The sequence below is a fragment of the Mobula birostris genome, chromosome 6 (genome assembly GCF_030028105.1).
Source record: "Mobula birostris isolate sMobBir1 chromosome 6, sMobBir1.hap1, whole genome shotgun sequence".
NCBI lineage: Eukaryota > Metazoa > Chordata > Chondrichthyes > Myliobatiformes > Myliobatidae > Mobula > Mobula birostris.
In genome coordinates this window covers 132,285,876-132,311,182 of record NC_092375.1, presented here as the reverse complement: position 1 = coordinate 132,311,182, position 25,307 = coordinate 132,285,876, and the positions used below count along the sequence as shown (strand labels likewise).

The window sequence follows — 25,307 nt, the reverse complement described above, 5'->3', positions numbered from 1 at the left end:
CCTCAGGCATAAGTTAGTTAAGTGACAGGTCCCCCAAGAGACACCTTCTTATATGCCTTCTTGAGTGAGCAGGGCATGGGCAGGACTTAATGCTCAACCATGATTGACTGGATCTGAATTGCCTATTCCTGATTTGTTACTTTGAATTGACCTTATTCTGATTGGTTGACTTTTTTAGGCCAAATCCTCTTTCAGAATGTGTGGTCCCAGACTAGAGCTGTCTCTACACTCTTAGAACCAGCATTTAGGTCCCCCACATGCTCCATCTCTGGTGATTTCCCTAGTCTTTCTCTTGCAGACATTCTTTTCCTTGCCAAGGATGTTTGCCTCATCAAACCTTGGTCTGCATGAGCATGATAAGCAGTGTACAGTGATTGCACTTCGTTCTGCTGTCAGGTTTTTTAAGACACTCTTATGTTCTGCTCTCCTGGTCTTCAGTGGCCTTCCAGACTCACCAATATGTACTTTTTGGCATGGTGATAGAGGTATGGAGTATACAACTCCCTGACACAGTTCTTTAGGTCTTCTTGGTAGCACTTCGCCTTGTGGTTTTTCTAACTGTGTCCTCACTTTTTGCTATTAACTGGACACCATATTTTTGGCAAATTCATCTGAGCTTTTCAGTTAATATGCCACTGTCCAGTGCAAAGTTTATAACTCACATTATAACTCAAGCCTTCCAGACCCAGTGACATCCTTGTGAATCTTTTCTAAACACTTTTCAGCTTAATGAATCCTTCCTATAGTTAGGTGACCAGAACTGTACATAATGCTCCAAGTACAAACTTACCAAAGCCCTGCACAGTTGTAACACAATCTCCCAACTTTTCAACTCAATGCCCTGACTGATGAGGGTGAGGTACAAGCCTCCTTCACCACAATGTCTGCCTGTGTCACAATTAAGGGAGCTATGTACTGGTACTCCTTAGGATCTGTTTTCTACACCATTCCCCAGGGCCATGACATTTACAATGCAAGTCTTTCCCAAAATACAACAATTTGCACTTGTCTGAGATCAATTCCATTTATCATTCTTCTGCCCACTTTCCCGGTTGTAATTTTAGATAGCTTGAATAGACAGCCGATGATTTAAGTTGAGACCCTTCAGGAGTGGAACTGAACGGGGAAGATGCCAGAATGAAAACGTGACGGGAGGGGAAGGAGGACTAGCTGGAAGGTGATAAATGAAGCCAGGTGGATAGGAAAAGTAAAGGGCTAGAGCAGAAGGAATCTGATAAGAGAGCCAAGTGGACCGTGGGAGAAAGGGAAGAAGGTGGGGCACTAGGGAGAGGTGATAGGCAGACGAGGAGAAGAGATAAGAGGCCAGAGTGGGGAATAGAAGAAGAGGCATGGGGAAGGAAAAAATTACCGGAAAGAGAAACCTATGTTCATGCTAGTAGGTTGGAGGTTACCTAGATAGAATATGAGGTGGTGCTCCTCCGCCCTGAGAATGGTCTCATCATGGCAAAAGAGGAGGCTGTGGACTGACATGTCAGAATGGAAGTAGGGATAGGAATTAAAATGGCCACAGGGAAATTTTGTTTTTGGCAAATGGACAAAGCAGTCCACCAATTTACGTCAGGTCTCACCATTGTGGAGGAGGCCGCATTGGAAGCACCAGGTACAATGACCCCGACAAATTCGCAGGTGAAGTGTTGCCTCACCTGAAAGGTCTGTTTGGGGCCCTGAATGGAGGTAAGGGAAGAGGTGAGTGGGCAAGTATATCATTTCTGTTGCTTGCAGGGATATGTGCCAGGAGGAATGTTAGTGGGGAGGGACAAGTGGACAAGGGAATCATGGAGCAATCCCTGGGGAAAGTAGAGAGTTGGGGTGGGGGGGGAGTAAAGATGCATTTGGTGGTAGGATCAGGTTGAAGATTGCAGAGGTTGGAGAAAAATGATGTTTTGATGTGGAGGCTCATGTGGTGGTAGATGAGGACAAGAGGAACTCTATCCCTGTTAAGGTGGCGGGAAGATGGGGTGAGCGCAGATATCTGGGAAATGGAGGAATTGTGAGTGAAGGCAGTATTATGATATTCACAACTATAGATGCGCTAGGCCGTCCACACCACTCTCTGCAGAGTCCTGCGATTGAGGGAGGTACAATTCCCATACCAGGCAGTGATGCAGCCAGTCAGGATGCTCTCAATTGTGCCCCTGTAGAAAGTTCTTAGTATTTGGGGGCCCATACCAAACTGCCTGAATCGTCTGAGGCGAAACAGGTGCTGTTGTGCCTTTTTCATCACACAGCTGATATGTACGGACCACGTGAGGTTCTCGGTGATGTGGATGCCAAGGAACTTGAAGCTGTTTACCCTCTCAACCCCAGATCCATTGATGTCAATAGGGGTTAGCCCGTCTCTATTCCTCCTGTAATCCACAGCCTGCTCCTTTGTTCTTGTGACATTGAGGGAGAGGTTGTTTCCTTGACAACACTGTGTCAAAGAGATGATTTCCTCCCTGTAGGCCACCTCGTTATTGTTTGAGATAAGGCCAATCAATGTAGTGTTGTCGGCAAATTTAATTAGCAGATTAGAACAGTGGGTGGCGACACAGTCATGGGTATAAAGGAGGGGATTTAGTACACAGCCCTGAGGGGTTCCTGTATTGAGAGTCAGAGAGGTGGAGGTGAGGGAGCGCACTCTTACCACCTGCCTGCGATCTGACAGGAAGTCCAGGATCCAGCTGCACAAGGCAGGGTCAAGGCCAAGGTCTCTGAGCTTCTTGTCGAGCCTGGATTGAAATATAGTGTTGAGTGGTCCAAGAACAGCATTCTCGCATTAGCATGATTCAGGATATTTACAAAGAAGGTGTGTAAGAAGGGCTTGTAGGATCTTTGGAGACCCGAGTCACCCCAACCACCATCTATTCCAGCTGCTGCCATCCAGGAAACAGTCTGCTGTATAAAAGCCAGGCCCAATAGGCTCCAGGACAACTTCTTCTACCAGGCCATCAGACTGATTAACTGACGTAAATTATTATAAATTACTATGATTGCACATTTAGATGGAGACGTAATGTATAGATTTTTACTCCTCATGTCTGTGAAGGATGTAAGAAGTAAAGTCAATTCAATTCAATTCAATGGTGGAGGAAGGGAGGCCTCGTTCTTTGAAGAAGGATGATATCTCTGATGTCCTGGAAAGGAAAGACTCATCCTGGGATCAAATGTATGGAGACTAAGGAACTGAGAAAAGGGAATAGCATTTCTACAGGAGACAGGGTGGAAAGAGGTATAGTCAAGATTTCTGTGGGAATTGGTGGGTTTATAAAAGGTGTCAGTACAGTTTGTCTCCAGAGAGAGAAGGAAAGTGGAGAGAGGTGTCAGAAATGGATCAAGTGGATTTAAGGGCAGGGTGGAAATTGGAGGCAAAGTTGATGAAATAGACGAGTTTAGCATGGGTGCATGAAGCAGCATCAATGCAGTCATCAGTGTAGTGCAGGATGATTTGGGGAGCATTACCAGGGAAGGCTTGGAACATGGACTCTTTCACATAGCCAATGAAAAGACAGGCGTAGCTGGGGCCCATATGGGTGCCCATGGCTACCCCTTAAGTTTGGAGAAAGTAGGAGAAGCCAAAGGAGAAATTGTTCTGCCAGACAGAAGAGGGGGCTGGTGGAGGGGAACTGGTTGGGTCTTCCGTTGCAAAGGAAGCAGAGAGCTTTAAGGCTGCCTTGATGGGAGATACAAGTCTATAGGGACTGGACATCTATGGTGAAAATGAAGTGGCCAGGGAATTAAAAATTGTTGAGGAGATGGAGAGCATATGAAGTGTTGAGGATGTACATGGGTGGGAAGGGACTGAACCAAGGGGGACAGAATGTAGTTGAGGTATTTGCACATGATTTCAGTGGGGCAGGAGCAGGGAGAGATAGTGGGCCAACCCAGACAGTCAGGTTTGTGGATCTTGGGTTTGAGGTAGAAACGAGCAGTGTGGAGTAAGGTAATTATGAGTTTGGTGGCAGTTCTCTTGGAGTTGATGAGGTAGGTGATGGTGTCGGAGACAATTTTCTATTAGTCTGGAGTGGTGACATTTTCAAGGGATAAACAAGAAGAGGTGTCGGTGAGTTGCCACCTGGCCTCAGCAAGGTAGAGGTCAATCCGCCACACTACAACAGCACTCCCTTTGTCCAAGGGTTTGATGATAAGTTTAGGATTGGTGTGGAGAGTGCAGACGGCAGTGCGTTCAGAGGGGAAAAGGTTTTCTTTGCTGTGACAATACCATCAGTTATCTGCAAACCTGGTAATCATGCCAACTATGTTCTCAATCAAATCATTAATCATTCAAAAAAATTGAGATGCTATTTCCCACGCACGGTGCCATGCCGACTTTCCCTAGATGGGTCTTGCCTTTCCAAATGTAGGTGTATCTTGTTCCTCAGAATCCCTTCCAGTAACTTTCTAAACCACTGATCTTAGTTTCACTGGCCTGTAGCTCTCTGGTTGTTCCTGCAGCCCTTTTTAAATCAAGGCATAATGTTACCCATCCTTCTGACTTTACAACACCTCACTTGTGCCTGAGTATCCATGCCAAGGACCCAGCAGTTTCTTCTCTTCGTTCCCGCAGTGTCCAAAAATCAAGAGTAAACAATTTCTCAGAAGCATCTGAAGATGATTATGCATTGATCTTGCCGTTGTTACTAATAAAAGTCTTTTCTTCCCTAATTGCTCCAGATTTATCGTCACTTGCAGACTCAGCAGGACGCAGCCCAGCAGATAGCAAAGCAATCCATTTGGCAAGAAACCTTAGTGAAGTTATTTCTGAAGGAGAATTCTGAGAGCAAGGATATTGCAGGCATGGAATGCTTGAACATCAACAGTTTGGACTTTGGTAAACCAACTGATCCAAGGCTTGAGATGAGGCCTGGAGTAGAGCGGTTGAAGAGTACTAATGGAGAATCACATACTCAGGATTATAAGCTGTCAGATGGTGAAACAGTGGATAATGCCTCCTTGACTAAGTTTTCTGATAATCAAAGCTTTGATGGATTGTTTGAAAGATTTACTGACTCAAATCAGTCATCTGAGATGTTTTTAGATGACGGGGCCTCAACTGATAGTACTTTCACAGAAGAAAATCAGGACGGTTCTGGGAACTGGCTTCCGAAGGGGCGTGGTCTAACGTTGGACTTGTCAAGCACGATCTCCTTTGAAATGGGTGACTCTGAAAGCCAAACACCAGGTAGCATTGCGAGCACCCCATCACCACTAGAAATACCCAAGCACTTATCTGGTGCACAGTTTGATAGGGAATCTAGTAACACAGATGAGTCGAGTAACCTGGATGATGCTTCAGTCTATGAAGTCTTTGGAAGTGTAGAGGTAATTTGTTAAAGATTCTCTTTTCATTTCAGAAACAATTCTAAAAATAATCAGACGTTGAATGATCAGTCACCTCCAATGGGATCCCACCACTAAGCACATCTTTCCCTCCCCACCCTCTCTGCTTTCCACAGGGATTGCTCCCTGCGCGACTTCCTTGTCCATTCGTCCCCCCCATCCCTCCCTACCGATCTCCCTCCTGGCACTTATCCTTGTAAGCGGAACAAGTGCTACACATGCCCTTACACTTCCTCCCTTACCACCATTCGGGGCCCAGACAGTCCTTCCAGGTGATGTGACACTTCACCTGTGAGTCGGCTGGGGTGATATACTGCGTCCGGTGCTCCCGATGTGGCCTCCTATATATTGGCGAGACCCAACACAGACTGGGAGATCGTTTCGCTGAACACCTACGCTCTGTTCGCCAGAGAAAGCAGGATCTCCCAGTGGCCACACATTTTAGTTCGACGTCTCATTCACATTCTGATATGTCTATCTACGGCCTCCTCTACTGTAAAGATGAAGCCACACTCAGGTTGGAGAAACAACACCTTATATTCAGTCTGGGTAGCCTCCAACCTGATGGCATGAACATTGACTTCTCAAACTTCCGTTAATGCCCGACCTCCCCCTCGTACCCCATTCGTTATTTATCTATATACACACATTCTTTCTCTGTCTCCTTTTTCTCCCTCTATCCCTCTCACTATACCCCTTGCCCATCCTCTGGGTTTTTCCCCCCCCCCCCATCCCCCTTTTCTTTCTCCCTGGGCCTCCTGTCCCATGATCCTCTCATATCCCTTTTGCCAACCAACTGTCCAGCTCCCAGCTCCATCCCTCCCCCTCCTGTCTTCTCCTATCATTTTGGATCTCCCCCTTCCCATTTTCAAATCTCTTACTTACTCTTCTTTCAGTTAGTCCTGACGAAGGGTCTCGACCCGAAACGTCGACTGTACCTCTTCCTAGAGATGCTGCCTGGCCTGCTGCATTCACCAGCAACTTTGATGTATGTTGCTTGAGACATTGGATGACGTATGCAGTGCCTGTGCTTTTAAAGTGTTAAATCACTTGACTGGGATCCTTGAGCTCCGTTTCACTTGATTTGTTTGTTTGAGAAATTCTCTTCAGGAGAGTTGTATTGAACTTGATCACCTGGTAAAACACCTTTTTGATTTTGATGTCTGACCCAATTATAGTTGCCTGAAGTCTGCCCAGTTATCCCACTTATAGTTCTCTAAATATTCTTTTTGAATGACAGCTGCTGGAGGGTGATAACCGAGTGGGTTGATGCAGAATTTCAACCGGAAATGTTGACAACTTATCACCTTCCAGCAGTGGTTTCCACCCTCACCCTTTCCTGGCGCGATCTTCCTTTTTATTTAGTCTGCCTCCGTCTGTCGTGCCTTCCTACTCCAGCCTCCATCTCTTCTACCTGGTTTGATCTGCACATAATCCTTGAACACACGTTCCCCTCTATATCAACCAATCACCATGGCCTCTGTCACCACTCTCCCTTTCCTCTTTACACTACTATTTCCTATCTCCACTCTCAGCACTGATGCAGGGTTTTGACCCAAACATTGACAGTTCCTCACCACCACACCCCTGCTCCCACCAAAGTCACTGCTCAACCTGCTGAGTTCCTCCGGCAAATTATTTGTTGTTCCAAATACCTGAAACTGAAATCTCTTTTGTCTCCATTAACATTGTGGATTTCACTTACAAAACTAAACACTTTCTCTTAGAAGTGTGGCGAAGAACTAAGTCGGATTCTGACAGACATTCTCATTTGTATCATGTGGCGTGGCCTGGAAGGGTCAGATGACGCTGCCTGGATCGAACGAGGACAAGTTTTCTCAGCACTGACGAAGATCGGAACTGCAAATGAGCTCCTTTGTCCCTCTGATGAAATTAAACTCAAGTTAGTAGAAAACAGAACAGTAGTGAAATGTTTTTGTACATGAATTTGACTTCGAGCAATGGAGACATGTTTTAATGATGTGCATTACAGCACATACATTTGGAGTAATTAATCCTGCAAATATGAGTATGTTGAGATTAAGGATTTGTTAATCAGCATTATTAAGTGAAAGGCAATCTCACATTCAAGCCTGGATTCACGCTCTGTAGTATGCCCATTATTGGTTAATTCCTTTATCAATCCGTGACTCAATCTTTTTGTACCATACTGTATATTTGTTATGCTTCAAGGTTGTTATTAAGACTGAAATTTGATGAGAGGAAGAAGTAGCTGGAGATGGTATTGGCAGGGGAGGCATTTGGGTGATTATGGTGGGTGATGTATGAGACAAAAGAAGGAGAGATTTGAGGAGAAAAGTTATACAGGTGCACTTGGGAGCAATTTTAATGATTTAAAGTTCAAAGTATATTTATTATCAAAGGATGTATACCTTGTCCAGCCTTGAGCTTCGTCTCCTTACAGGCAGCCACAAAACAAAGAAACCCAATAGAAACCAATTTTTAAAAAAGGACGACAAATACTCACTGTGCAGAGAAAAAAATAAATTGCGCAAACAATAAGAGCAAGCAAATAGCATTCAGAACTGAAGTTTGCGAACATGAATCCACAGACATGAAGCCAGGCATCACTGCAGCCAGAGCAGGCCACAGCCACAGTTCAGTGTAGAGCCTAAACAAACGTTGCAGAGCAACGAGCAGAACTGGCCCATCCCTCGCCTCTGGCCCCGTACCCACGCCCGAGCTTTCCTCGCTCTTGGGGTAGACTCTTCCTCACCTCAGTTCTGCCACATCAAATCACCTCCAAGTCTGCTCCAGCAATGGCCAAACATTGGCACATTCCTCACTCTCGGGCTTGGGTCCCACTGCCTCGATTCAGCCCGCCATGCCGCAATAGTACTACACCTTCGACGCATCAGTTCACACCATAAAAATGCCAGGTCCTACAGGTGGTTCAAAAGCTCAACTCCAAAAGGGAAGTTATGGGTTATTGTTTGCAGTGATCGTTTACCAGACAAAGTGTTATTAATAAAGTATTTAGTTTTTTTTGCTGGCGATAAATAGTCACTGAGCTTCATCAGTGACACCTTAAACATTCTGTACACTATCTTTTGAGAGGTTTTACATGGGAAATGCCATACAAATCAGCATTATTAAGAGTCAGACTGGGAATATATATGAAGCTTGCCTTATGATGCAAAATATCTTTCAGTCTTCTTGAGAAAATACTGGAATGGGCTGTGACTGATAACAGAGAGGCAACAGCTGCTGCCCTTCCTGTTCATACTGAGAATGCAGTGAGGTTGCTACATGTCGTTCAGGACTTCCTCCAAGCTGAAGGGCTGGTGAATCCTGCACTATGGACTGACAAGGTATTTTACTCTGCTGTATGACTTTTTCCTTAGCGCCGTCTCATCTCTTATTTCTGTGGATCATGCTGAGTTGTCTATTCAATTGAACAAACAGCGATATTTTGTTAAGTCTTCATGAGAATGAATAACACGAGTGCCTAACTTATTTCCTACCTCTGCTTGTGAGCAATGACCAGATGGCTGACAACTGAGCCAGAAGTGCAGTTTTGTGTCCCATCATTCTGCAAGCCAGCATATTGTTTGTATCAGCATGTGGTGAGACTGTGATTTTTGTCATGATCTAAAAGGAAACAAGAAGTGCCATTCCTGTTACCTGTTGTACACAAATATAACCCCAAGGCAAACATGAGGGATATAGCCCAGCTAGAAGAATGTAAATACATTGTGCGATTAATTCTACATAAAAAAAAGATGATGAACTCTTTAGCCCCTTGAGTTTTTCTAATGTTTGGCGTAGTTAAGGTTGAAATTTTAGTTTACTAAAACATGGACTGCAGATTTATGATTAAAGCTTCCCAGGTTTAATATGCAATAACATATTAATGACAACTGTTGGCCATCTGGTCATTGCTCAGGGCATTCTAAATGGGGAGGGTGAGCAGCCAGAAGTCTTAGTACATATTGGCACTAATGACACAAGTAGGAAAGACGGGGAGGTTCTGAAGAGAGATTTTAGGGAGCTAGGTAGAAAGCTGAAAAGTAGGAATGCTAGGGTAGTAATCTCTGGACTGCTGCTTGTGACGCACACTAGTGAGGGTAAGAATAGGAGCATGTGGCAGATAAATGCATTGTTGAGAAACTGGTGTAGAGGGCAGGGGTTCAGATTTCTGAATCATTGAGATCTCTTCCGGGAAAGGTATGACCTGTACAAAAGGAATGGGTTGCATCTAAACCCGAAGGGGACCAATATTTTTGGAGGCAGGTTTGCTAGAGCAGTTCAGGAGAGTTGAAACTAATTTGACAGGGAGATGGGAACAGGGGGATAGGGCTGAGGTTGTAGCAGCTGGTTTACAAACAGCAACACTATAGTGAGATTGCTAGCAAGGACAGGCTGATGATGAGGCAAAATTGCATCAACAAGATGAATTACAATGGAAAAGGGTGAGAACAGGACTGAAGGTGTTAAATTTGAATGCGCGCAGTATACAGAAGGAGGTAGATGAACTTGTAGCATAGTTAGAGATTGGCATGTATGACGTTGTGGCCATCACTGAATCGTGACTGAAAGAAGATTATAGCCAGGAGCTTAACATCTAAGGATTCACATTGTATTGAAAGGACAAGCAGGTTGGCATAAGGGATGGGGTGGCACTGTTGGTTTAAAAAAATGAAATCAAAACCTTAGAGAGAGGTGACCTAGGATCATAGGACCTTGTGGGTAGAGCTAAGAAATGGCAAGGGTAAAAAGACCCTCGTGGCAGTTATATATAGGCCTCCACATGCCAAAAGGGCAATGTTATGATAGTTATGGGGGATTTCAGAATGCAGATAGATTGAGAAGATCAGGTTGGTGCTGGATCCCAAGAAGGGGGTATTTGTAGAATGCCTACAAGATAGCTTTTTAGAGCAGTTCATGGTTGACCCCTTTGGGGGATCTGCTATCCTGGATTGAGTATTGTGCAGTGAACCAGAATTGCTTAACGGAGCTTAAGGTAAAGGAACCCTGAGGAGTGATGAAGTTAATATAATTGAATTCACCCTGTAATTTGAGAGGGAAAAGCTTAAGTGAGATGTATCAGTATTACAGTAGAGTAAAGCGACTTACAGAGGCAGAAGCTGGCCAAAGTTGATTGGAAGGGGACACTACCAGGAATGATAGCAGAGCAGCAATGCCTAGAGTTTCTGGGAGCAATTTGCGAGGAGCAGTATAGATAAATTCCAAAGGAGAAATATTCTAAAGGCAGGATGATGCACCTGTGGCTGACAAGGGAAGTCAAAACCAACATTAAAGCCTAAGAGAGGGCATATAATAGCGCAAAAAATAATGAGATTAGAGGATTAGAAAAGCCAACAGAAAGCAACTAAAAAAAAAAGTCATAAAGATGGAAAAGATGGAATATGAATGTAAGCTAGCCAATAATATTAAAGAGGATACCAAAAGTTTCTTCAAATTTATAAAGAGTAAAAGCGAGGTGAGACTAGATATTGGACTGTTGGAAAAAAATGACATTGGAGAGATAGCAATGGGAGACAAGGAAATGGTGGATGAAGTGAATGAGTACTTTGCATCAGTCTTCACTGTGGGAAACACTGTTTGAGAGTGTCAGGGAGCAGAAGCAAGTGAAGTTGCCCTTACTAGGGAAAAGGTGCTTGGGAAACAAAGGTCTGAAGATTTGGACCAGATGGTCTACACCCCAGGATTCTGAAAGAGGTGGCTGAAGAGATTTTGGAGGCATTAGTAATGATCTTTCAAGAATCAATAAATTCTGACATGGTTCTGGAGGACTGGAAATTGCAAATGTCACTCTACTCTTCAGAAGGGAGAGAGGCAGAAGAAATGAAATTAAAGGCCAGTTAGTGGTTGGGAAGATATCGGAGTTGATTGTTAAGGATCTGGTTTTGGAATACTTAGAAACACATGATTAAAATAGACAAAGTCAGCATGGTTTCCTTCAGGGAAAATCTTGCCTGACAAATATGTTGGAAATCTTTGAAGAAATAATAAGCAAGATAGACAGAGGAGAAACGGTTTTTGTTGTGTACTTGGATTTTCAGGAGGACTTTGACAAGGTGCCATACATGAGGCTGCTTAACAAGTTGAGAGCCCATAGTGTTACAGAAAGACACTAGCATGGACAGAGCATTGGCTGATTGCCAGGGGGCAAAGAGTGGGAATAAAGGGAGACTTTGCTGATTGGCTGCTGGTGTTCCACAGGAGTCTGTGTTGGGACTACTTTTTATATTATATATCAATGATTTGGATGATGGAATTGAATGGACAAAGAAGTAGCGGATTGATTATAGTGTCGGGAAGTGCATGGTCATGCACCTAGATGAGAGTAAGTGTTCAGCACGGACTAGAAGGGCCAAGATGGCCTGTTTCCGTGCTGTAATTGTTATATGGTTATATGGTTATTAGTTATTATATAGTGTGTCATATTAAAGGGGCTGAATACTTAAGCAATGAATTATTTTGTGGTTTATATCTGTAATTAATTTAGATCACTTTGTAGAGATCTGTTTTCGCTTTGACACAAAATTTTATTTTTCTGTTGATGAGCATCAAGAAAGCCAAATTAAATCCACTGTGATTCAATGTTGTAAAAACTAAAACATGAAAACTTTTTGGGGGGGGGGGTGGTGAATACTTTTATAGGCACTGTAAATAGTTCAAGTGACATTTCACAAGTAAGTCTTCCTTTTCAGAAGTTAGCAGTTTATTCACCTGACCTCTTTTTTCTTTATCTGTTTAACCCCTATCCATACTAACATGTTATATCACGTGAAGTATTTTGTTTAATGTGTTTTCATGTAAAACCTTAATGCTCCACACCTAAGTTTCCACTTAACCTAACCTGCTCAATCCCTTTTAAAAATCTCGTTTTTTTGAACATTTTTTTCTTCCGATTTTCTTTTATGATTAAGGGGCTAATTTAGGATGATTTCTAAAGACACTTTTTGGAACTGCCTTGCCTATTATTCTCAGGATTAAATGTACCCAGATTATTATTATGTAACATTCTTAATATTCATCTGGTATCTCAATGATGATCAAATTTAATACAGTTGTCTTTCCATTCATTTTGCAATGCCTTTTGGTTCCATGCCTTTTGTTTAGTTATTGGAGGAGATGGTGACTCTAATGGATAACTTGATGGTGTGGTATTCATCTGGACCAGAGTGGATGCAATTATCCCAGCTTGGGACACGGCTTCTTCTTGGTTTTATTGCTCAAGATAATATACAGGTACTAGCCATATTCTCCACTCTCAAAAAAGCATTTAATTGTTAAATTAGAAAACCACCCTTCAAATGGTAGTACAGAGGCACAAGTACTGCCAGTTGGGTCATGTCAGTCTGTTATGGATCAAATCCCACTGCAAGGACAAACATAAAATCTAGGCCAATGTCCCAGTACAATAATGGTGCAAAGTAAAAGGTTGTGTCTTTTGGTGAAAGCATCAAACTGAAGCCCTCTATTTCCCATTAACTGGAAACAAATTATCCTATGGGAAAAAAGCAGTATTAGAGAGTTAGTATCCTTTGAACAAGGACCACTGAAAAGCCAGGTTATATGGTCACTATCAAATTGCTGTCTCTGGGATTTTTGTACAGATTGGCTGCTGTGTTTAAAACAATTGACTACTTGTACATTTTTTGCTTTGGAATGTTCTAAGATGGTGAAAAACTGAATGTCAGATGCTGAATGATGCAAGAATTTTTTCCTATAATTTAACAGCTCTTGTCATAGAAGTTGCAACATTGCGGGTTGAACACAAGTACCTTTAAAAATAGATGCAAATTTAAATTATTTGTGTCTTTTCTACATTCTTTTTCATTATTTTCCTTTACCTAAATCTGTTGGTTAGTTTCTATGTCATTGTTGTAAGTGAAAATTAGAATGCATTGGTGTTTTCTGCTGGGCAGTTTTTCTGAAGAATTTCTGTTTTTGTTAACCAATCAGGTGTGCGCCATGGCTGCAGCAAAACTCAACACAATACTGCAAACAAAAGAGATAGTAAACCGTGATGAAGCTTGTTTCTTCTTAGGGAAGCTGGAGGAAACACTGACCAAGTCCATAAGAGAAAAAACTGAAATCTATTCCTTCCTGATCCCAATCATACGAACATTGGTCTCCAAAATCTATGAACTACTATACATGAATCTGCACTTGCCAGCTTTACCGCAAAGCAACGGCAGCCCTTCGTTTTTTGAGGACTTCCAAGAATACTGTGGTTCCAGTGAATGGCGTGTGTACATTGACAAATACGTACGTAGCATTGTTTCTATTCAGTAAATCGTCCTTTGTTGTAAGTCAGTCCTCTCTACTGATTTTTCTCTTTGTGGAGGGGGAAAGAAATCAGGATGAGATATGTGTTATGAAAGATTATGAGTGTATTCTTATTCTCAGATTATTCCATCGATGAAGCAATATGAAGTTGAAACATTCAGTAAGGGACATGAACGCATGGCAATTTTCTGGAAGGAATGTTATGAAACCATGATGGTGAATTTACACAAGCGAGATCGCGAGAAAGGAGAAAGCAAACTCAAATTCCAAGTGAGTGGAGGTTGTGAATAAATCATTAACAGTATAAAAAAAATCCATGCCTGTGTACTTTTCAATCTCGAAAGGACATCTGAGGCCAGAGCAAATCTGGAAGCTCTCAAATGTTGTCCTTGAAAGGCAAATATTTCTGTGAGGGTTGGCAGACCAGGTTTATTTCCCTGTGTTCAAAAGGCAGTGTGTGTCCTGTCTATTGCTTCCTCCCTAGGGTGAAGATGGTGGCCTCTTTGAACCATAGTTCCACAGTCTGCAGCCCAAGTCCCATGATGCCCCTTTACCAGCACTGACCCAAGTTTAGATTTGTAATTGTTCATTGGAATACTTCATGAGCTTGCCTTCTCTTTATCTTTGTGCCCTCTAGCCCTCTGAATCTCTGGAGCTCTGCTTTCCCTCTAGTTTGGCCTCTTTCCATCTCCGGATTCCTTCAGATTTTTTGACTGAGCTTTCAACTACTTCTGAAATTCTTTATCTAAGCCTATGGGCTTCTCCCTAATTATTGATAAAACTGTCCTACTTCATCGTATGTGGGTAATGTTATTGGTAATACAGTAATGCTGTGAGTTGCATTTTAAGATGATAAAAGCACTGAACAGATCTTTGTTTTACGTGATTGATCACAGACAACTCTGAAATCTGTCTTGCTGTATTACCTATCACGCTTGCTTCTGGATCATGAGAGAGATTCTGCAGATGCAGGATGCCTCCAGTGAGGACAGAGACCTCTTTTCTATGAGAAATGGATTTAAACTGTAATCCTGAAGTGAACGTGTAACATTGTGTCCTTTGGTTTATTGTTTGTCAGGATATTTATTACACTGAATTAATAGCATACCAGAATTGTAAGTGGGTTCCATGGGGCAAGAGGTTGGTAACCAGATGAAATGGGGTGAAGAGGTTTGGCAAAAAAGGCTTTAGTGGTAAGGAGAAACATAGAAAATAGATGCAGGAGTAGGCCATTCGGCCCTTCAAGCCTGCACCGCCATTTATTATGATCATGGCTGATCATCCAACTCAGAACCCTGCACCAACCTTCCCTCCATACCCCCTGATCCCCATAGCCACAAGGGCCATATCTAACTCCCTCTTAAATATAGCCAATGAACCGGCCTCAACTGTTTCCTGTGGCAGAGAATTCCACAGATTCACCACTCTCTGTGTGAAGAAGTTTTTCCTAATCTCGGTCCTAAAAGGCTTCCCCTCTATCCTCAAAGTGTGACCCCTCGTTCTGGACTTCCCCAACATCGGGAACAATCTTCCTGCATCTAGCCTGTCCAATCCCTTTAGGATTTTATACGTTTCAATCAGATCCCCCCTCAATCTTCTAAATTCCAACAAGTACAAGCCCAGTTCATCCAGTCTTTCTTCATATGAAAGTCTTGCCGTCCCAGGAATCAATCTGGTGAACCTTCTTTGTACTCCCTCTATGGCAAGGATGTCTTTCCTCAGATTAGGGGACCAAAACTGCACACAATACTCCAGGTGTGGTCTCACCAAGGCCTTGTACAACTGCAGTAGTACCTCCCTGCTCCTGTACTCGAATCCTCTCACTATAAATGCCAGCATACCATTTGCCTTTTTCACCGCCTGCTGTACCTGCATGCCCACTTTCAATGACTGGTGTATAATGACACCCAGGTCTCGTTGCACCTCCCCCTTTCCTAATCGGCCACCATTCAGATAATAATCTGTTTTCCTATTTTTGCCACCAAAGTGGATAACTTCACATTTATCCACATTAAATTGCATCTGCCATGAATTTGCCCACTCACCCAACCTATCCAAGTCACCCTGCATCCTCTTAGCATGCTCCTCACAGCTAACACTGCCGCCCAGCTTCGTGTCATCCGCAAACTTGGAGATGCTGCATTTAATTCCCTCATCCAAGTCATTAATATATATTGTAAACAACTGGGGTTCCAGCACTGAGCCTTGTGGTACCCCACTAGTCACCGCCTGCCATTCTGAAAAGGTCCCGTTTATTCCCACTCTTTGCTTCCTGTCTGCTAACCAATTCTCTATCCACATCAATACCTTACCCCCAATACCACGTGCTTTAAGTTTGCACACTAATCTCCTGTGTGGGACCTTGTCAAAAGCCTTTTGAAAATCCAAATATACCACATCCACTTGTTCTCCTCTATTCACTCTACTAGTTACATCCTCAAAAAATTCTATGAGATTCGTCAGACATGATTTTCCTTTCACAAATCCATGCTGACTTTGTCCGATGATTTCACCGCTTTCCAAATGTGCTGTTATCACATCTTTGATAATTGACTCCAGCAGTTTCCCCACCACCGACGTTAGGCTAACCGGTCTATAATTCCCCGCTTTCTCTCTCCCTCCTTTTTTAAAAAGTGGGGTTACATTAGCCACCCTCCAATCCTCAGGAACTAGTCCAGAATCTAACGAGTTTTGAAAAATTATCACTAATGCATCCACTATTTTTTGGGCTACTTCCTTAAGCACTCTGGGATGCAGACCATCTGGCCCTGGGAATTTATCTGCCTTTAATCCCTTCAATTTAGCTAACACCACTTCCCTACTAACATGTATTTCGCTCAGTTCCTCCATCTCACTGGACCCTCTGTCCCCTACTATTTCTGGAAGATTATTTATGTCCTCCTTAGTGAAGACAGAACCAAAGTAATTATTCAATTGGTCTGCCATGTCCTTGCTCCCCATAATCAATTCACCTGTTTCTGTCTGTAGGGGACCTACATTTGTCTTTACCAGTCTTTTCCTTTTTACATATCTATAAAAGTTTTTACAGTCAGTTTTTATGTTCCCTGCCAGTTTTCTCTCATAATCTTTTTTCCCCTTCCTAATTAAGCCCTTTGTCCTCCTCTGCTGAACTCTGAATTTCTCCCAGTCCTCAGGTGAGCCACTTTTTCTGGCTAATTTGTATGCTTCTTCTTTGGAATTGATACTATCCCTAATTTCTCTTGTCAGCCACGGGTGCACTACCTTCCTTGATTTATTCTTTTGCCAAACTGGGATGAACAATTGTTGTAGTTTATCCATGCAATCTTTAAATGCTTGCCATTGCATATCCACCGTCAATCCTTTAAGTGTCATTTGCCAGTCTATCTTAGCTAATTCACGACTCATACCTTCAAAGTTACCCCCTTTAGGTTCGGAACCTTTGTTTCTAAATTAACTATGTCACTCTCCATCTTAATGAAGAATTCCACCATATTATGGTCACTCTTACCCAAGGGGCCTCTCATGACAAGATTGCTAATTAACCCTTCCTCATTGCTCAAAACCCAGTCTAGAATAGCCTGCTCTCTAGTTGGTTCCTGGACATGTTGGTTCAAAAAACCATCCCGCATACATTCCAAGAAATCCTCTTCCTCAGCACCTTCACCAATTTGGTTCACCCAATCTACATGTAGATTGAAGTCACCCATTATAACTGCTGTTCCTTTATTGCACACATTTCTAATTTCCTGTTTAATACCATCTCCGACCTCACTACTACTGTTAGGTGGCCTGTACACAACTCCCACCAGCGTTTTCTGCCCCTTAGTGTTATGCAGCTCTACCCATATCGATTCCACATCTTCCCGGTTTATGTCCTTCCTTTCTATTGCGTTAATCTCATCTTTAACCAGCAACGCCACCCCATCTCCTTTTCTTTCATGTCTATCCCTCCTGAATATTGAATATCCCTGAACATTGAGCTCCCATCCTTGGTCACCCTGGAGCCATGTCTCTGTGATCCCAACTATATCATAATCATTAATAACAATCTGCACTTTCAATTCATCCACCTTGTTACGAATGCTCCTTGCATTGACACACAAAGCCTTCAGGCGCTCTTTTACAACTCTCTTAGCCCATATACAATTATGTTGAAAAGTGGCCCTTTTTAATGCTTGCCCTGGATTTGTCGGCCTGCCACTTTTACTTTTTTCCTTACTACTTTTTGCTTCTACCCTCACTTTACACCCCTCTGTCTCTCTGCACTGGTTCCCATCCCCCTGTTGTGAACTAACCTCCTCTCGCCTAACCTCTTTAATTTGATTCCCACCCCCCAACCATTCTAGTTTAAAGTCACCTCAGTAGCCCTCGCTGATCTCCCTGCCAGGATATTGGTCCCCCTAGGATTCAAGTGTAACCCGTCCTTTTTGTACAGGTCACGCCTGCGCCAAAAGAGGTCCCAATGATCCAAAAACTTGAATCCCTGCCTCCTGCTCCAATCCCTCAGCCACGCATTTATCCTCCACCTCATCGCATTCCTACTCTCACTGTCGTGTGGCACAGGCAGTAATCCTGAGATTACTACCTTTGCGGTCCTTTTTCTCAACTCCCTTCCTAGCTCCCTATATTCTCCTTTCAGGACCTCTTCCCTTTTCCTACCTATGTCATTGGTACCTATATGTACCACAACCTCTGGCTCCTCACCCTCCCACTTCAGGATATCTTGAACACGATCAGAAATATCCCGGACCCTGGCACCAGGGAGGCAAACTACCATCCGGGTCTCTGGACTGCGTCCACAGAATCGCCTATCTGACCCCCTTACTATCACAACTGCCCTCCTCTTCCTTTCCCTACCCTTCTGAGCTACAGGGCCGGGCTCTGTGCCGGAGGCACGGCCACTGTCGCTTCCCGCAGGTAAGCTGTCCCCCCCAACAGTACTCAAACAGGAGTACCTATTGTTAAAGGGGCACAGCCACTGGGGTACTCTCTATTACCTGCCTCTTCCCCTTCCCCCTCCTAACCGTGACCCACTTGTCTGCGTCCCGTGGCCCCGGTGTGACCACCTGCCTGTAACTCCTCTCTATCAACTCCTCACTCTCCCTGACCAGATGAAGATCATCGAGCTGCAGCTCCAGTTCCGTAACGCGGTCCCTTAGGAGCTGCATCTCGATGCACTTGGCGCAGATGTAGACGTCCGGGAGGCTTGGAGACTCCAGGGCCTCCCATATCCGACACCGAGAACAACAAACTGCCCTCACACTCATACTGCCCCTCTCCTCAAATAACAACAGAAAATGAATACCAAACCTTCCTCGCCTTGCCCGTTTCCGCCTAAGCCCGTTGAGCCGAAGCCCTTAAGCCTTCACTCTGCTCCCGGCTCACTCCGCCGCCCCCAAACTACGCTGCCCGCTGTATGAGGCTCTATTCCTTTTAAATCTGCCGCACTGCACTGCCCGACGTCACACGCCTGCGCAGTCCCACCTCTCTGAACGCCATTGGAGGAAAAAACCGAAAATTTCAAAAATGTCTTACTCCGCACTCCCGCTCCGACTCTCAGACTTCCTTCTTGGAATCAAGCCCGAAGCAGGATTTCTGCCCTTTTAAATCTGCTGCGCTGCACTGCCCGACGTCACACGCTTGCGCAGTCCCGCCTCTCTGAACGCCGTTGGAGGAAAAAAAACGAAAATTTCAAAAATGTCTTCCTCCGCACTCCCGCTCCGACTCTCAGACTTCAAACTCAGAGTTTTATCTTAAAGTGTCAAGGTGTTGTGCCTCTCACCCAATGGGAATTTTCAGAAGAGAATTAAATATATTTTGATATTTTGAAAAGTAAACTTAGGGCAATGGTAAAAAGAGTATGGGAATGAAACAAGTGACCAGCTCATTCAAAGAGCCAAGACAAACACCATATTGTGAACAGCACTCTACTATGCTGTCATAGAGTAACACAGCACAGAAACGGGCCCTTCTGCCTAACTGGTGTATGCCAAACCACAGCATCTTCCCTGTCAGTCCCAATCATATTCACGCCAGTAACCCTCCAACCCCTTCCTTTTCATGTACTTATCCAAATGCTTCTTAAGTATTGCAGTTACACCCAGCTCAACCACGTCCTCTGGCAGCTCATTTCAATTACTCACTACCTTCTGTGTAACAAAGTTACCCCTCAGGTTTGTTTTAAATATCTCCCTTTTCACCTCGTATCTGTGCCCTCTGGTTTTGGACTCCCTAACCTTGGGGGAAAAGACTGTGACCACCTTATCCATACCACTCATGATGTTATAAATTTCTTTGCGGTCACTCCTCATTCTCATATGCTTCAAAGAATAAAGTTCTAGCATGGCCAACTTCTCCCTATAATTTAGGCCCTTGTACATTCAACATCCTCCTAAGTTTCTCCTGCACCCCCTCCAGCTTGAGAATGTGTGAGTTGTTTTTTAATTATCATGTCTAAGATGTGTTAATATTCAATATTAAATCAGAACACACACAAACTTAGAATGGATTAACAAAAAGTGCTCTGTGCCGTAGTATGTATATTCTAAATTATGAATAACGCGAAAGAATTGGGATGAAGATTACCATTAAATCCTTTCAATCACTGGTGAGCCATCAGTTTACCACCCCTCCATAATCCATAACACCTAGGAGCAGAATTAGGCCAATCAGCCCATCGAGTCTGTTCCCCATTGCATCATGACCGATTTATTATTCCACTCAATCCCATTCTCTTGTCTTCTCCCAGGAAACTTTGATGCCCCTATTAATAAATTACCAATCAATCTCTGCTTTATACTCAGTGACTTAGCCTCCACAGCCATCTGTGGCAGTGAATTCCACCGTTTCACCACCCTGTGGCTAAAGAAATTCCTCCTCATCTCTGTTCTAAAGGGCCGTCCTATTCTGGTCCTAGTCAACTCGTATCACAATATAAAATTGAATATATCTAGCTCTAGAAAATTGCTCAGTATATGTGCTTATGTTGAAGTGTTTACTGTATTGTAATTGTTGTTTTGCTTTAATGACAGGAGTATTTTGTGGAACCATTCACCCGCAAAGCCAGGCAGGAGAACCTGCGTTACAACAGTATGTTGAAGCAACTCAACAGCCAGCATACTGCAACCCTGCGACAGTGGAAGGCAGCTCAGCATTATCTAACCTGTGAACGAGGACCATGGGTTGAAAAGTATGGAACTTACATCGTTGCTGATGTGACCAAGTTCTGTTGCATGATTCAGTATCCTAATATTCTCTCAAGGACTTCTGTCTTGGGATTAGCACTCTTTGGTTTCTTTATTTCAAGGATATATTAGAGGTCATATAATTTCCAGTTAAAACTCACTGCTGATGGAAGGTCAGTGGATGCAGTGTGAAGCTACAAGTGCACCTTGGCTGTGCTTGAGGGGGTTGGGGAGCAAACCATTATCTGGTTGCTGTTTAAAGGATCTTGTTGTGTACAAATTGGCTGCCACATTCCTGCATTACAATAGTAGTTGCAATTGAGAAAAATACTTGATAAAGCTTTTGTTGTTCTGAAATTGTGAGAGGTTCAAATGGTGTTAGGGTCTTCCAGTAAGGTGGTGATCTGCTGGGATGCAGCAGCTTCTATGGGGTCAACCAAAGGTGATATTGTCTTTTTTTAAAGTATTTTTACGATCGCAAGGCCCTGCTGAACATTAAGAACTTAGTGTACTGCAGGTCTACCCCATCAGCAGTTTGCTTGCTTGTGGAGAAACTGAAGGAGCTGGACTTGGTGTGGACCATGATGCTGCCTGCGACAGAGGGTGTCGGTGCACGAAGAAGGTGTGCAGTCTAACAGCGAGTGATTGTCTCAGTCACTTTACTTGTGATCACAAGACCCTGTTGGGCATTGGTGGTGTGGAATGCTGCAAGTTGAATTCATTGGTTTATTGACGAGGAGGGGAGGGGACAGCGTGGGAGCTGCGTGGCCTCAGTTGTAGTGAGGACTAGGCCTCAAGCTGTGGTGTCATGTGTTTGCAGCCGCTTGGGGGAGTCATTTGAGTCGGGCACTCCACCGGAGTGCCGGAGGTGATATCAGATGGTATCCTTGCTGGAGTTGGTGCTGTCCCTCCCTCTCACCCCAACAGTGTTCACTCAGCAGAAGGCAAACTATATTATGTTCAACTACACACTGCTGCAACATTCATGGACTTGGGAATTTGGGCTGTATTTCTTTCGGTGTGACTGTATTCTACTGTTATCTTGTACGTGCTATATGTGCCTTGTGCTGCATATGACCATTGGTCCTATGTTTTGCACTTTGGCCCCGGAATAACGCTGTTTTCTTTGGCTGTATTCATAGGTATGCATGTATGGTTGAACGACAATTAAGCTTGAATTTGAAATAGTTGATGAAATGTGAGAATTATAGCAAGTGTATGTTTTGCATCCAATATAGTGACTGCAGGAAATGATTGTTTCTGACTTGCAGAGAAATGAGCTTGTAGACAATTCTGAGGCATAAAACCTATGTGCAACCTGAGGATTGCCTTTAATTCTCTCCTCCTTCAGCACTCTCTTTGAAATACCAAATTTAAGGCAGAGTTATTGGTAGTTTCTTTTCTTACTAACGATCTAAGTTTGTTGATTATTCAAAGAACTTTGGGATGTTTTCCAGTCTAAGTCCATTCTACATATCTTGTGTGTGGTATTGGGTGTTACGTTGATCAAACATTTGATTTTTAATTCAGTGTTTGCTTTTCCCCCCCTTTCTTGATAAGAAAACCAGAGTCCACATGCTGGAAGTTGTCTAGTGTGGAAAACTATTCCCGTATGAGGCTTAAGCTAGTTCAGAATTACAACTTTGATCCCCATACTGATGCAAGCGCACTACGTGACAACCTAGGTGAGTGTCAGCTTAATGATAATGTACTGCTAATATAAACCAATTGAACAAAAAGTCGTTGGAAGGTGATCCCATGCATGCACTGCTACAAAAAGGAGTTCTCGTATAGAGATGATATTTTTTTAGCAGTCCCTGTTGATTCTCTACAGATTGATAATATTTTTGTTTTGGAAAAGCACATAAACTTTGGACCATGCTAGGCTAAGGGCTTCTGTTCTTCCTTGTTATTTGAAATGTTGGGTTAATGTGCTTAGAGCTTAAAATGACCCATACAAGAATATTTGCCTCCTGTTCAAAGCCAGTATCTTGCTTACCATATGCAATAGGACCACGTTCACCTGAGCTGCAATGTTAGTTGCTTAGAATTGAAACACTAATTTCATGGTTTAACTCACCCACAACTAAAACCTGCAATCGTGCCTTGCCCTTTTATTTTCCAATGGCTACTTTTATGTCATCAGCCTTTCATAATGTTAAATCATGGAAAACAAATAAAATTGCAGATGCTAGTATCTGATACAAAATAGAAATGCTAGAAGAGCTCAGCTTATCAGGCAGCATCTACGGAAAGCCTGTTAATGTTTCAGATTGAAAACCCTGAGAAGAGAGAAAGCAAATTAGTCAAAGTATAAAGGGAATGTCTGTAGTAGGCTGAAATAATTGAATAGACAATTAAGCTCTTTTGTCTGTGTATTGTTGAGATATTATGGAAATTAGTATCAGCCGTATGACATGATCTCTGATGTGCTGCTGTTAGAAATTCGCATCAGTGGCATAACCAAGGGTTTTGACAAACTGAGACGGGCTGTGTAACACAGGATGTTTGTTGACAAAGTTATGATATGAAATCAGATGTTCCTAATCGTAGCAACATCGATGGTCAAATCTTTACTAAATCTAATTTGGCAAAATACTGTATGACTATTGCTAATGTGAATGCTCATCAATTATATGGATATAATTTGTTGGATATATTGTTCAAGGAAATGACATGTATAGGTGATGGCATGGATTTCTGACTTACTGGTCGAAAATATGATTAAGAAGTGTTTGACCAAAATTGAACTTTCAGCACAAGAAAAGTAATTTTTGTTCTCAAATTCACTTAGAATATTTCTGTTGCTGAAGCACCATTATGCAGCTTATGACTCAAACAAACCCTGAAAAATATCTGGATAGAATGGAAAAGCATTCCCATGATATTGTTGCTCAATTTGTTTTCTGTTCAATCCAAATGTGATCTGTTTGATAGATTTTGTCTTCAGTGACCACGCTGTCCCATGCATTTCAATACAAGTCTGGGTTCTTATTTCCTACCACTCCCTCAGAAGAAACACTGCCATCTACCAGAGAGCTTTGTGGTTTATACCTTATGAAGTGCAGATTCCCCTAACTAAATAGAGTCTGTCCTGTATCTGCAGGGGTTCAGCAGTCTCTGCCGTCCAATGATTCATTGCTGTTGGAAGCAGTGAAACAAGCCAAGGTTAGTGACCTGGAAGATGACCGGTTGGCTGATGAAGATTTGAGCATGCTCAGTAGCAAGTAAGTCTTGGTATGTTTAAATTTCAGTGTACAGATGTAAACTGTTAAATTCTTCCTCACCACCCACACCCTTCCTCCCCTGGCAAGCCTGGCTCTTCCAGCACAAAAATGCGACAGGCTCCTGCATGTGATTTAATGCCTGAAGTCTTCAGAAGGATAGGATGAAGAGGAAAAAGATAAAGACTTTTGAAAGCATGTTAGATACTGGTTGTGACATATCTGATTATGATTTTCTCTCCTTGATTAAATCCAATATTTGCAATTTTGCTCTTTAACACTAATTCACAATTAACTTTAATTTAAATATCTTGTTTATCGAAGTTGTAGAACTATAAACTGCTCAGAATTCCAAAGATTACTTTAAACATTGTTACTTTTTTCTTGGAGTCAGTAATACATTTACAGAAGCTTTGTACCTTTTTCAATTTCCACTTGTCACACTCGGTGAAACATCGCCACCTGCTGAGACCAAAGGTTTCCAGCACCATCTCCTTAGTGGTTCAACTGTTTAGTCTACTTAGCATTGATGTGGCATTAAATCCTTACAAAGCAAGCGTGAACCACTCACCCAATCAAACCTATTGCAAACTCTCAATATTCCAACAGGATCTCATTGCATTTTTAATGTTGCATTTTACACATTTCAGGATTCAAATTTTTTTTCCCTTAAGTACAAGAGATCCTGCAGATGCTGGAAATCTTGACTAAACCAAAATGCTGGAGGAACTCAGCAAGTCAGGCAGCATCTTTGGAAGGGAATATACAGACAATATTTCGGGCTGAGACCTTTCATCAGGTCTGGAAATGAAGAGCAGGCAGAAGTCAGAATAAGAAGGTGGAAGAGGGGAAAGTACAAGCTGGCAGGTCTTGGGTGAGAACAAGTGAGGGAGAAAATGGGGATGAAGGAAAAATCTGGGATGGGATAGGTGGACGATTGAAAGGGCTGAAGGAGGAGAAATCTAATAGGAGAGGACAGTGAACCATGGAATAGGGAGGGAAACTAGAGAGACATGACTGGCAGTTGATGAGAAGAGAAGGGGCCAGAGGGTAACTTCAATGAGGAATAGAAAAGTGAGGAGAAGGAAGGTGTAATTACTGCAAGTTAGAGAAATCACATCCAAATTCTTTATATAAAAAAACAAAGGTCCCAACACTGACCCTTGGAATACTCCACCTGTCACTAACCTCCATTCCAGAAACAACCTTCAACCATCACCCTCTGCTTCTTATCATTGGGTCAGTTTTGAATCCACCTAACCAGCTCTCTTTGGATTCCATGGGACCTAACCTT

General features: G+C 43.0%; 1 protein-coding gene across 4 annotated transcripts in view; it reads left to right on the top strand.

Moving 5' to 3' along the window:
• nbeal1 (neurobeachin-like 1) overlaps positions 1-25,307 on the top strand; it is a 273,495-nt gene that overhangs the window by 168,788 nt on the left and 79,400 nt on the right. For all 4 annotated transcript variants that reach the window (XM_072261344.1, XM_072261343.1, XM_072261342.1 and 1 more), the window contains 9 exons: positions 4,675-5,322; positions 7,068-7,243; positions 8,513-8,672; positions 12,451-12,579; positions 13,297-13,602; positions 13,744-13,893; positions 20,637-20,794; positions 22,350-22,474; positions 23,896-24,016. In XM_072261344.1, the coding sequence (XP_072117445.1) occupies positions 4,675-5,322; positions 7,068-7,243; positions 8,513-8,672; positions 12,451-12,579; positions 13,297-13,602; positions 13,744-13,893; positions 20,637-20,794; positions 22,350-22,474; positions 23,896-24,016 (1,973 nt within the window). The remainder of the gene's footprint in view (positions 1-4,674; positions 5,323-7,067; positions 7,244-8,512; positions 8,673-12,450; positions 12,580-13,296; positions 13,603-13,743; positions 13,894-20,636; positions 20,795-22,349; positions 22,475-23,895; positions 24,017-25,307) is intronic.